Here is a 13,132-nt window from a genome sequence, read left to right as displayed (position 1 = left end):
CGAGATCGCGCCACTGCACTCCAGCCTGGGGGACAGAGCGAGACTCCGTCTCAAAAAAAAAAAAAAACAGAAAAAAACGACTTCAAGTTCCAGACTTCAAAAAGTTAATGTGTTAAAAATACTAGAGACTGTAGGCTGGGCGTGGTGGCTCACGTCTGTAATCCCAACACTTTGGAAGGCTGAGGTTGGGGGATCACTTGAAGCCAGGACCTCGAGACCAACTTGGCCAACATGGTAAAACCCCGTCTCTACTAAAAAAAAAAAAAAAAAAAAAATACAAAAATTGTCCAGGTGTAGTGGCACATGCCTGTAATCCCAGCTACTCAGGAGGCTGAGGCCCAAGAATCACTTGAGCTTGGGAGGCGGAGATTGCAGTGAGCTGAGATCATGCCATCGTATTCCAGCCTGGGTGACAGAGCAAGACTCCATCTCAAAAACAAAAAACAAACAAACAAATAAAAACTACTAGAAATTACAACAACAAATAAACACCAGTAGTTATTCCAAAAAAAAAAAAAAAAAATGCCTGCTCAATGTGAATGCATTTACAATTCCCAAGAATTCCTCTTCTATACTCAATCAAATATACTAGATTTATGTTGTAAAACATAATACTTTCACTTAAGTTATAAAGGCAGTGTGAGTCTATTAGAAATAATTTTTAAGAAAAATAACTTTTTTTCTATTAACTAAAAGGTAGGCCTAATATTTTTCTAGGATTTGTGTCCACTTATAGTAATGTATACACACAATTACAGGAATTAAAGAACGCATACAGAGAAATGGGAGAGTGGAGAGTTAATTGTACTAAAACCCAGGAATGAAATAGTCACCAAAAATAAACACTAAATTTGGCATCAATTTAGAAATCAAGACAAAAGATAAAATAATTTAATCCCAAAGTCTGCAAATTATTTGTCAAGGGATGGAATGTGTTCCTAGGACTAACTTCAAGGAAAATTATATGTGTATATTTATACATATGTATATTTGGCCCCAGTTAAAACACCAAGCAGAATACAATGAATGAATGAGAGCAATGGCTTGGCTAGGTGCTTGACTCTTCAGCCTGCCTTGTGACATGGTACCCTGAGATGACAGTGGGGAGAGTGGGTTTCTGCAGTGTGTTACCAGTAGAACAGGGCTGTTCTCTACCAAAACATCTCTGTTCTGCAGAATGTGCTCTTTGTCAACATTGTCACCCATGACAACAGGTAAAGTAGAGAGTTAGCTTGCCATTTGGCAACCCTCCAAGTCCAGCTCCACCACCTACTATCCTACCTGTAAGCAGGTTTCTCAATCTCCCATTTGCAATATCTGAATGATAGAGATAATAATGGATCCTACTCCCTCAAAGGGTGCAGGAAGATTGTGAAGATTAAATGTGTTGACATAAGTTAAGTGCATAAGGTGCTGCCAAGCACATACAAGCCAATAGGTTAGCTATTTTGTTCGTTACTGAAGGGTCTTGTGCCCTGCACCTCTCTGGTCTTCCAGAGCCTCCCTCCGCAGTTTACCACCTGGGCTTGCTCTTGTTCAAGTCACATCAGTCCTCCAGCTCTTCCCAAAGGATCTGTTCTCTATCAAAACACCTTCATTATGCAGAACACTGCTCTTTTAATGACATTGTCAACCATGACAAAAGGCAGAATGGGGACTGATAGCTTGGGGCATCACTCTTCATCTGTGTAACACAGGGTCTTCTGATGATTTTAAAGTGGTAACAGGATTATAATGCAAGAGTTGGGGTAGACACTAGGCATCCTCCCACACTGTGCAGAGTCAGATGTAGCTGAACATTCAACACTAGCGCTTTTTCCATAAAAGTGGTGTGGAAATCAATTTCCATGAAGATTTCGAACTGCTCGAATTTACACCAAGAGAGTATTCTATTTTCCTGCTAAAAAGCTTGAGTGTTTTTATACAGTCCAGCTTTCCCCCCATAAACAGTTCACCTAAGTCAATTAAAAATTAGTTCCTCTTCTGTGTCATCTTTAAAAGAAAATCAAACGCAACCAAGATATAGCATCACATCCCATTTTCTGTTGAGTTTCATGCAGTTTTAGTAACCCTTCCTTCCACCACTATTGCCAAAAATGCTATATAGTACATGCATTAGAATGAGTTAAAGCAGACTGGGTACGGTGGCTCATGCCTGTAATCCCAGTGTGCTTTGGGAGGCCAAGGTGGGCAGAGTGCCTGAGGCCAGGAGTTCAAGACCAGCCTGGCCAACATGGTGAAACCACTTCTCTACTAAAAATAGAAAAATTAGCCCGGTGTGGTGGTGGGCACCTGTGATCCCAACTACTTGAGAGGCTGAGGCAGGAGAATCACTTGAATCCGGGAGGCGGAGGTTGCAGTGAGCCAAGATTACGCCTCTGCACTCCAGCCTGAGTGACAGAGTGAGACTCCATCTCAGAAAAAAAAAAAAAAAGAATGAGTTAAAGCATGTGAAAATAAACTTGGCAGATTCGTAAAAATTTTATCACCTGTCCAGAAAGCTCCAGATGTAATTGGTCACTATAGGTACAAAAAACAGCAGGACAATTTAAGATTATAACCTGAAAATGGAATTTTTAATGCAGAAAAATCTATGTCGACTTATACACATAGTGGCCACATACCTACAGGACACAGTCCGCTATTAAAGCACTGGCCTGTAAATACTGCTTCACCATAGATTAAAAATGAGTCACAGGACCCTGAATCCTTGGACCCAACTCTCTCCTTCTCTGGTTCTTGACCCAGTGAAGGAGCTGATGATACTATCATCCTCTAATTGCCCTGCAAGTGTGAGATTTTAATTGCAGCACCCAGGACTTTGTTCCCACTCACTAAGCACCTTACTCAAAGAAGTCAGAGTAGAAACACAATGCATTTTTTCTCACCTGTCCAGAACAAGATCTGGAGCAAAGATGAGCTTGCCGGGGTGGTCAATTGAGCGCCACATCAGCCCCACCATTAACACCTCCAGCCAACAGCTCTCCAAGAGCCGCACTTGGTCGAACAGGCTGAGCTCCACAAAGCCTGGGGAAAGCAAGAGGCGGTGAGACACCCCAATCCCTCCTCCTCAGTTCCCTGTGTCTGTAGAGACAGAATGGGAAGTGTTAAAACACTAAGAAAACACAAACCATTAGGGAATCGATATTTTATAGATGTGATTAACTGCTCATTAAAGGAAGAAAACTTTAAAGTTAAGCTGCGCAACTTAGTTTCCAGTCTTGGACCCCTTCTAGAGACAAATATACTTCATTTAGAGTTTGTCAAGCACTATGACCTGGGCTCAGAACTGATCTTTGTTAGCTGTGTCCTGATGCTTGGCTGCCAGTCAGAGGAGCTGCCTGTCTGACCCAATCCTTGACTGGGATCAGAAGGGGTGGGGGAATGGGGTAGAGGTGGAGGTTGGGGTTGGAGGCTTGCAGAGAGCAGTGCCAGCCCTCACAGAAAACCAAGGCCTCACCTGCAAGGATTTCTCTGATTGCTTAAAATTTCCCATCCAGTGTTAAGATCCTTCTTCCGGGTAGAAGCACTGTTTCTGGGCGATTCTATCCTAAACAGCAAATATAGCCAAGCACACCTGTAATCCCAGCACTTTGGGAGGCCAAGGCGGGTGGATTGCCTGCACCCAGGAGTTTGAGACCAGCCTGGCCAACATGGAGAAACCCCATCTCTACAAAAAATTATCTGGTCATGGTGGCAAGTGCCTGTAGTCCCAGATACTCAGGAGGCTGAAGTGGGAGGATCGCTTGAGCCCAGGACATAGAGGCTGCAGTGAGCCAAGATCACGCCACTGCACTCCAGCCTGGGCAACAGAGCGAGACCCTGTCTCAAAAAATAAATAAATAAATAAATAAATAAATAAATAAAGAGCAAATATAATAATGAAGCAGGTCCTGACAACCTAATAACCCATGTTGATCACAGTACTGTTTGCAAACAGGTAATTTCTGGGGAGGGAAGCACTTCAAAAGCAAAGCAGAGAACACCGGGGCTTCCTTCACAAGCCATGATAAAAGGAGAGGGCCATGTAATATAAATATGGTAATAAAAGACACAGCCTTGGAGTGAAGTGACTCTGGTTTGAACCCCAGCTCAGCCTCTTTCTAGCTGGTCACTTAATCTCCCATTAAGTCTTTGTTTTTCTTATAGGAAAATGGGGGTAACAATGCCTATCTCTGAGAATGTCCTATAGGCAGGATCTATCATTCTGTTTTACAGATGAGGAAACTATGGCAGAGAGAACACATGTGGTTCAAGTCTTTGAACAATTATAATGCAAATCTGCCTCAAGGAGAATGTAACGGTGTTATGAATGTAAAGATGGATAAATACTTTCTAAATCCACATGCTTTGCTCAGTTTAGGTTCCTAATGTGTATACACCTTCCCAGTCTCACCCATAGTGATAGACAATAAGCCTACCCAAGAGAGATCACGGTTCTTAATCTGGCAGATATTCAACAAGATCAAGGCTAGATGATATTTTAATATTTTCTTTGGTTTGGACAATGACTATGCCAGCTAAGAGGAGGGAAAAAAAATCACGCCTTCAGACCTATGCCTATGTTTCCTGAAAACTTTTCAAAACACCAGGCTTGAATAAGGAATAATGCAGTTTAAGAGTTCAGATTTCTTATGGCACAAAGAAGGGGCACAGCTTTCGGCAATAATTAATTTCACCACTGCTCTCCATGTGTGGTCCTGCAAAATCATGTTTGGAATACATTTAAAGCAAAAACTAGAGGAAAGTACATCAGTATTGCCTCCTCTGGGAAAAAGCAGAGAAAATAAAATAATTCTGGCAAAGGTGAAGATGCTAGACAAAACAAAATACAACTAGAAACCAAAAATCCTCAGGAAGCTCAGAAGAAATGGGCCCAGGCCAACAAAAGTCCCCAGATGATACCGTCACCATAGACCTCAGTTCCCTGGGCCTTTTACCCGAAACTTCTCTTCCCCCAGCTTCTCATCCCTCCTCATCTTTACAGCTTGCCCAGTGCAGTCGCTGCCCCCCCAGGCCATGGGACTGCCCCCAGTGGCTCAGAACTTGTAAGAGACTTCATTTCTTCAAGGACTGTAAAGAAGGGCATGGAGAAGCTTTCACAGGGGGATCGTGGGGTGTTGCCACTCTAGGTTAGAATCCTAGATTCACTCCTCCACAGAAACACCAAGTCAAATGATAATTAGCTGGTAACTTCAGCATCATAGAGCACTTCAGATATATATTACAAATGGGCTTGAGAGAAGTGATCGCTTTAGAGGATGGAAAATGCAGGTTCCAAGTGACAACTCATGAGTAACTAAGCTCATTTTTAACTTGATGGCATTCCAGGTTTATGGGCCCATTGATGATTCGTGTAACTTCAACCACTGATTTACTCCGTTTGTCCATACATATTCATTTATGTACATAGTACTGATTCTCTATTGGAACAATAATTTACAAAATTCTATTTAGCACCTGACAAACCTTTCACTTTCAAACTAGTCATGCTGTACTCTACCCCACCCTACCCAACCATGCCCCTCCTCTCAAGGTGAGGAATCCACAGCCAAGAAATGGGTCAATGTGGAGTCTATAATTTTAACCACGTTCCAGGTTCCAGGACTCTAGGATTCTTGCCCAAATGACCCCAAGCCCGATTCCAGAGCCTGGGTAGCTTCCCTGGGTCCATCCTCCCAGACCACCTCTAGGCATGAGAGGTGGCCAGCAGGTGAGTGTCTGTAGCAGATGTGGACACGCAGGATAGGGTTTGTGCAAGGTGGTATGGGATGCATCTAGCCATGGGAAAAGAAGGGAGTCAAGAACAGAAATGGCTGGGCCACACACAACTCTTTCTGCACTACCATGTTGGGTACAGAACTCAGAGGAGTCTCAGAATTCTAAATCAGAACAGGGCCTTGTTGAAGGTAGGTATGCCAAGACGGAAGGAAGGAACATACTGCACTCAAAAGTTACAAATCCAGTTGAGGACCTGTTAAATATCTAGGCACAGCTCATGGACCTCTACTTTGTACTCTTGCCCCTTAAATATTAGCGGCAGACCTTTCTACAAGTACATGGAAAACTAATAGCCAGAAAGCCCTACCGGGAATCTTCTTGGCCCAGCTGATCATGTGTACCAACTCCTTGTCGGCCAACTTGGTCAGGGACATCATCATGGAGGCCTCGGTGAAGGGCGCGCTAGGGCGGCTGATCAGCACATGGGGCGGCTCAGCCTCCAGGAGGGTGAGCACCAGCTGCTCGGGGCTCAGGGCGTCCAGCAGCAGCTCCCGCACTCGGGGCGCGTGGCCGCCACTTCTCTTGGTCTTGCCGGCACAGTGCAGCTGCTCATCGGCACTTCTCTGTCTCCGCACAAGGCGGTACCCACATCTCTCTCTCCGGGAGCCTGAAGAGGAAAGCAGAGTCATTCGAATTGCCAGGGTAAAACTGCAGTCAAGCAAAAGAAGCTTGACTTTTATTTTCTGGAGCCTGTAGGGCACGTACCAAAGATTACTATACTAGCAAAACCAACGACATAACTTTTCAGAAACTTTTTAGGTCTCCATTTCCAGGTTATCTATAGATACTAACACCATTTCTCTATAAAGAGTGCTCATAAACCTGTTTCCAAACCATGAAATTAGGAATTTTCTTCAGGTAGAAAAATGGGGATATTTCCAAAGGTACCAAATAATATACTTTTATTATAACACATTATTAAAATGTTTATATGCATGTGTGCATATGTATATATTTCCTTATACTTACACAAAACAAGTGTATTTCAAATAACAAATTAAGTGAAAAAATCTGGAAAATACAGAAGAGAATAAATTTTGGCATAAATTCTTTCAGTCTTCTTAATGCTTTTATATTTTTCCAAGTTTTTTTTTTTTTGAGACGGAGTCTTGCTCTGTCGCCCAGGCTGGAGTGCAGTGGTGTGATCTCGGCTCACTGCAAGCTCCACCTCCCGGGTTCACGCCATTCTCCTGCCTCAGCCTCCCGAGTAGCTGGGACTACAGGCGCCCGCCACCATATTTTTCTATGTTTTATACACAAAATTATTTATTTTTGAGACGGAGTCTCACTCTGTCACCCAGGCTGCAGTTCAGTGGTGCAATCTTGGCTCACTGCAACCTCAGCCTCCCAGGTTCAAGTGATTCTCCTACCTCAGCCTCCCGAGTAGCTGGGATTACAGGCGCCCACCACCATGCCTGCCTAATTTTTATATTTTTAGTAGAGATGTGATTTTACCATGTTGGCCAGGCTGGTCTCAAATTCCTGATTCTCAGATGACCTGCCCATCTTGGCCTCCCAAAGTGCTAGGATTACAGGCGTGAGCCACTGCACCTGGCCTTTATACACAAAATTAGATTGTAGTATATACATTATTTTAATTGTAGTTTTGAGACAGAGTCCGGCTCTGTTGCCCAAGCTGGAGTGTAGTGATGCAATCATAGCTCACTGCAGCCTTCATGTCCTGGACTCAAGCAATCCTCCTGCCTCAGCCTCCCGAGTAGCTGGGACTACAGGAATATGCCACCGCGCCCAGCTAATTTCTAAATTTTTTTGTAGAACTAGGGCCTTACTATGTTACCCGGTCCTCAATAGTTTGACTGTTTTCTCAGAACCCACTGGACATTAAAAATCATTTTTAATGTTTGCTAATCTAAACCATCTCGCTTTACTTTGTATGTTTTAATTACTAGCAAAGTTGATTTATATGCTTGTTCTTTGGATTTACTTTTTTTTTTTTTTTTTTTTTTAAGAGCCTGGGTCTCTGTCACCCAGGCTGAAGCATGGTGGTACGGTCATGATCACAGCTCACTGCAGCCTCAACCTCCCAGGCTCAAGAGATCCTCCCACCTCAGCCTCCTGGGTAGCTGGGACTACAAGTGTGAACTACCACATCTGACTAATTTTTGTATTTTTTGTAGAGACAGGGTCTCACCATGTTGCCCAGGCTGGTCTCGAATTCCTGGGCTCAAGTGATCCTCCTGCCTTGGCCTCTGAAAGTGCTGGGATTACAGGCATAAGCCACCACACCCGGCCCAATAATTAAGTTTTAGTGATATGGAAACAAGGTGGAACCAAAATACCAAACAATAACTTGCAAAATGAGAGAGGAATGATTTTGGTTAGAATTTCTAAGATTCTTTTTTTGGGAAGATAGAAGCTTAAATTCTCAAATTAATCAAGAACACGTTACAAAACATAATGTCATTAAAGGGATTGAAACGTGACCAAACATGGTGGCTCACACTTGTAATCCCAGCACTTTAGGAGGCCAAAGGTGGTTTCAGCAGGTGTGTGTGTGTGGGGGGGGGGTGCGGATCACTTGAGGCCAGGAGTTCAAGATCAGCCTGGGCAACATGGTGAAACCTCATCTCTACTAATAATACAAAAATTAGCTGGGCATGGTGGCAGATGCCTGTAATCCCAGCTATTTAGGAAGCTGAGGCGGGAGAATCACTTGAACCTGGGAGGCGGAGGCTGCAGTGAGCCAAGATCACGCTACTGCACTCCAGCCCGGGTGACACAGTGAGACTGTCTCAAAAGAAAAAAAGGAATTGAAACAGAATGTATGACTTTTAAACTAGTAAAAGAAGAAAACGAAAACATAAAAATGTGATCAACTCCTAAAAGGGAATAAGTAGAAAATACATAATAACATTTTTTAAATCACAAAATAAGATGATAGAAATGAACCCAAATATCAGTTATCACAATAAACAAAAAATACCAAATTGATCTTTAAGAGTGACTCTGAAATTATACATATTTTTAAATCTAGACATAGATTAGTTGTAAGAGATATACCTAACATATAGAAAAACAAAGTAGACAGATAGAAAAATATATAACAGGCAAAATTAACCAAATAAATTGACATTACTCTATTGATACCAGACAAATAAACTTTAAGGCAAAAATTATTATTATAGATAAGGAGACTCATCGCTAGAATATTTTAAAAAGAAATAATTCTAAACTCGTATACTTCAAAACAACGAAGTCCAGGTGTGGTGGCTCACGCCTGTAATCCCAGCAATTTGGGAGGCCAAGGTGGGTGGATCACTTGAGGTCAGGAGTTTGAGACCAGCCTGGCCAAAATGGAGAAACTCCATCTCTACTACAAATACAAAAATTACCCAGGCATGGTGGTGCATTCCTGTAGTCCCAGCTACTCAAGAGGCTGAGGCAGGAGAATCGCACAAACCCAGGAAGCACAGTGAACCGAGATCGTGCCATGCACTCCAGGCTGGGTGACAGAGCAAGACTCGGGTTGAAAAAATAAATAAATAAATAAATAAATAAATAAATAGACAAACAACAAAACACAGCCTCCAAACACAACACAAAAAGTAACTGAAAGAAAGAAACTGACAGATGCACTATTATAATGGGCTATTTAAACCTCTCTCTCAACAGCTGAAAGAGCAAAAAGTCAGAATGCAGAATATTTGAACCACATAATTAACAAGCTTGATCTACAAAGGCCATAGATATTTTGCAAAAATTTTCACATACTAGGCAATGAAGAAAATCTTAAAATAGGTATTATTCAGACCATATTCTCTGACGATAAGAAAAATGGAAATCAACAACAAAAATATAACTTCCAAATCCCTATCCATTTGAGCACCAAAATCTTTGTAAGTTTTCATTGGTTAAAGACAAAAATGTAAAATGGAAATTAAGAAGACATGTTGTAAGTAAGGATGTCATTAGCATGGTTACAACTTTTATATGAATTTTCCTTAAAAAAAAGAAACCCCAAAAGTTGAAATCTGCAAAATGCTTTGTTTTATACTCCCATCATTATGTTTATTCACTAAATTCAATTGTTTACATTTTTAAAAATAAATATTAGCTAGAAAATGTGAGCAAATTTAAATTACTGGCTCCCAGGAAAATTTGTCAGAATTTCCTCTTAACATTGACTAGTTATAGTAGAAGAAAGGGCTCTATTTATTCAGAAAATTTGAACCAAATTTACTGCTAAAAGAATTAAAGGCCTAAAATACAATTCATTTTATTAGTAATCAAGTAGAATGCTAAGGTCAATTATATACTCAGGATAAAATGGAACAAAATGTATGTTTTTCTTAATTTTTTTAATATACTTTAGGTTCTGGGATACATGTGCAGAACATGCAGGTTTGTTACATAGGTATGCACGTGCCACGGTGGTTTGCTGCAAAATGTATAGTTTTAAAAAGCATCTTTCTGCTAGGCTACGTGGCTCATGCCTGTAATCCCCCAGCACTTTGAGAGGCTGAGGCAAGAGGATCACTTGAGCCCAGGAATTTAAGACTAGCCTGGGCAACAAGTGAAATCCTGTCTCTACAAAAAATACAAAAATTAGCCAGGCGTGGTGGTGCACACACCTGTAGTCCCAGCTACTCGGGAGGCTGAGGTGGGAGAATCAATTGAGCCCGAGGAGGTCAAAGTTGCAGTAAGCCAAGATTGTGCCACTGCACTCCAGCCTGGGCTGCAGCAGAGTGACATCCTGCCTCAAAAAAAAAAAAAAAAAAAAGCACCTTCCTGATCACACGTTTTTCTTTTGTAGAGTATATAAGGATAAGGAATTTACAAAACAGATATATATACCCTTTACATAGCCAAAGTGAGAGATTTTGAATTCATACGTTCAAATTTACTTGACAAATTTTCACTGACAAAGTCTAACATTCTAGGTCCTGTAGTGAATTCTGGGGGTTCTAGACTCAATAAATAAAGCCCTTGACAAGGAGCTCATTTTTCTATCAAGGATGTTTCTAGCGTTGTGGCTTTGACACTGTAACCTAGGCAGCTGCCTCTGAGTGAGCTTAATGAGCAGCTCCACCAAATCCAGTGCTCCTTATTAGGCAGTGGTAAATAGCCCCAGCCAAAGACGATGATGATAGTAGTGATAAATGACACTAATGGCAGCTAATGTCTACCGGAAGCTTCTATGCACCAGGCATTGCATACTGCACATATCCTGACAGCTACCCTACAGTACAGGAACTATTACTGTCTCCAATGTACAGAGGAGGAACCAAACATAAGCTCAAATAACTTGTCTAAGATGGCACAGCTAGAAAATAGCAGAAGCAGGATCTAAACCCAAGCAGTAGCCTAAATCCAGAGCTGGTGCTTTTAACCACTATTTTATACTACCTACCTATCAAATCCCTTTCATAGAAGAGTATACAGCAGGTGTATAAATATATGGCACCCAAAATATGTTGAGCTATTGTTCCAATACAGGGATATAGGCCAAATACATGGCTATTCAGATGGATTTCCTGGGTCCTTACATTTCGGTGTATCCTTATAATGAAGTTTCATCCATATAGTCAGTCTAGGTGGGTGTTGTCCTACCATTATATGACCACATCCATACTTCAGTAGAAAAGACAAGATCAGAAATTCAGAAGAAAAAGGTGATAACAGACTACATGGTTTCAAAATAAAAGAAGCAGGATGGTGCAGGAGGATCCAACAAGCAGGTAGAATCTCTAATCCTCCAAAACCTGATAGAAGAAAAAGCATGCACAGAGGGTTTTGGGGAAGGCAGATAAGAAGAGTGATGGGAAAGGAGAGAGACAGAGTTAAGAAAGTTCATCTCTAATGGTCTTTCTGTATGGTCAGTGAAGAGCAAAATATCCCATTGTGTATGTGCAACAACCCATCTCATTTCTTCCGTAATCTCCAAAGAGAATACAGTCTTTTCTTAGACTTTCTGGCTAAATACAACCTTTCTCTCATTCCCTTTTCTACGAACGCTTCTTTAACTATCCCTCTGTACTCTATCTCATGAAATGGTGTTGTATCAAAACTCATATGAGCTTTTCAGGGAAGGAGAGAGAATGGAAGGAAAACTAAAATTGAGTGTCAGATATTGTGCTAAGTCTTCATATATGTTTTCAGACTTATTCTTCACAAAACCAAGTGAAGCAGATATCTCTGCGCAGAGATATGAAAACCGAGGGCCAAAGAGATGATTCAGTAGTTTGAGCACAGTTACAGTCAGCAAGAAGTGATGAAATGAAAATGAAACATAGACTCTATGGGATCCAACCTCCAACCTCCTTGCTGTTCCCTGCATACACTGCCTTGAGCCATGAGGGCTACAGCTGTGCAACGGATCCTAGTATAATAAAAGCATTCTTAAGACTAAGTTGGAAATCATTTTTTAAACACACACACACACATACTCACTTTAAAATATTGTTTAACTTAAAACTTAAAATATTTGCTTGCAATCTTTCGTCAGAGCACCAAGGCTTTCTCTTTAAGCATCTGGGCCAATTAGACAAAGTCACTTTTCTGCATAAACATACACATGAGATATTATCTCTGGATTTTCAGTTTCAGCCTCTTTAAAACAAAAACAGAGAAAGAATCTAGATACTTCTAAGGAATTCTAAATTCAAGATCTCCCAAGGGTTATGGGTTTTTTCCCCCAGTCTCACCCATACCTATCTCAATAGCTATTAGTCCTTTAAGATTTTATTCAAAACTTTCAACTAAACTTCCTCCTCCCCCTGCCCCCAGACAGAGTCTGGCTCTGTTGCCAGGCTGCAGTGCAGTGGCACAATCTCGGCTCACTGCAAGCTCTGCCTCCCCGGTTCAAGCTATTCTCCTGCCTCAGCCTCCGGAGTAGCTGGGACTACAGGTACATGCCACCAAGCCCAGCTAATTTTGGTATTTTTAGTAGAGACAGGGTTTCGCCCTGTTGGCCAGGATGGTCTTGATCTCTTGACCTCATGATTTGCACGCCTCGACCTCCAAAAGTGCTGGGATTACCGGCGTGAGCCACCGCGCCCGGCCTCAACTAAACTTTCACAGAAGAAAACCAAACTTGTCTTTTCCTATTCATAATATGTTTGAGTAAATTTTAATTAAATTTTATAATGTAACAATTACAGTGAGTAGAAACAGGTTTGAAAAGAAGCCCACCGGTTTCTGACAAGGATAATCTGAAGCGGTGGGAATGGAAATGTTTAGGTGTTTGAGAGAATAACCAATACATGCTGTGAAGCTATGGTCACTGGCAGGATGTTCTACAGAGGAAATGAAGATCATCAGTGACTCTAGGAAGCCAGAGAAGTGTGATCAGATGAAGAGAACTTCTGCTGTAACTGAACTATAATAGCTG

The 13,132-nt window shown here is 41.6% G+C and overlaps 1 protein-coding gene across 2 annotated transcripts in view; it reads right to left on the bottom strand.

Annotated features, from left to right (window-relative positions):
* The window catches only part of ESR2 (estrogen receptor 2), a 78,974-nt gene that overhangs the window by 27,864 nt on the left and 37,978 nt on the right, over positions 1-13,132 (bottom strand). For both annotated transcript variants that reach the window (XM_055289135.2, XM_063644520.1), the window contains 2 exons: positions 6,089-6,388; positions 2,889-3,027 (listed from right to left, as the gene is read on the bottom strand). In XM_055289135.2, coding sequence (XP_055145110.1) covers positions 2,889-3,027; positions 6,089-6,388 — 439 coding nt within the window. The remainder of the gene's footprint in view (positions 1-2,888; positions 3,028-6,088; positions 6,389-13,132) is intronic.

The sequence above is a fragment of the Symphalangus syndactylus genome, chromosome 8 (genome assembly GCF_028878055.3).
Source record: "Symphalangus syndactylus isolate Jambi chromosome 8, NHGRI_mSymSyn1-v2.1_pri, whole genome shotgun sequence".
Classification (NCBI taxonomy): Eukaryota; Metazoa; Chordata; class Mammalia; order Primates; family Hylobatidae; genus Symphalangus; species Symphalangus syndactylus.
This window is presented reverse-complemented; position numbering and strand designations above follow the sequence as displayed.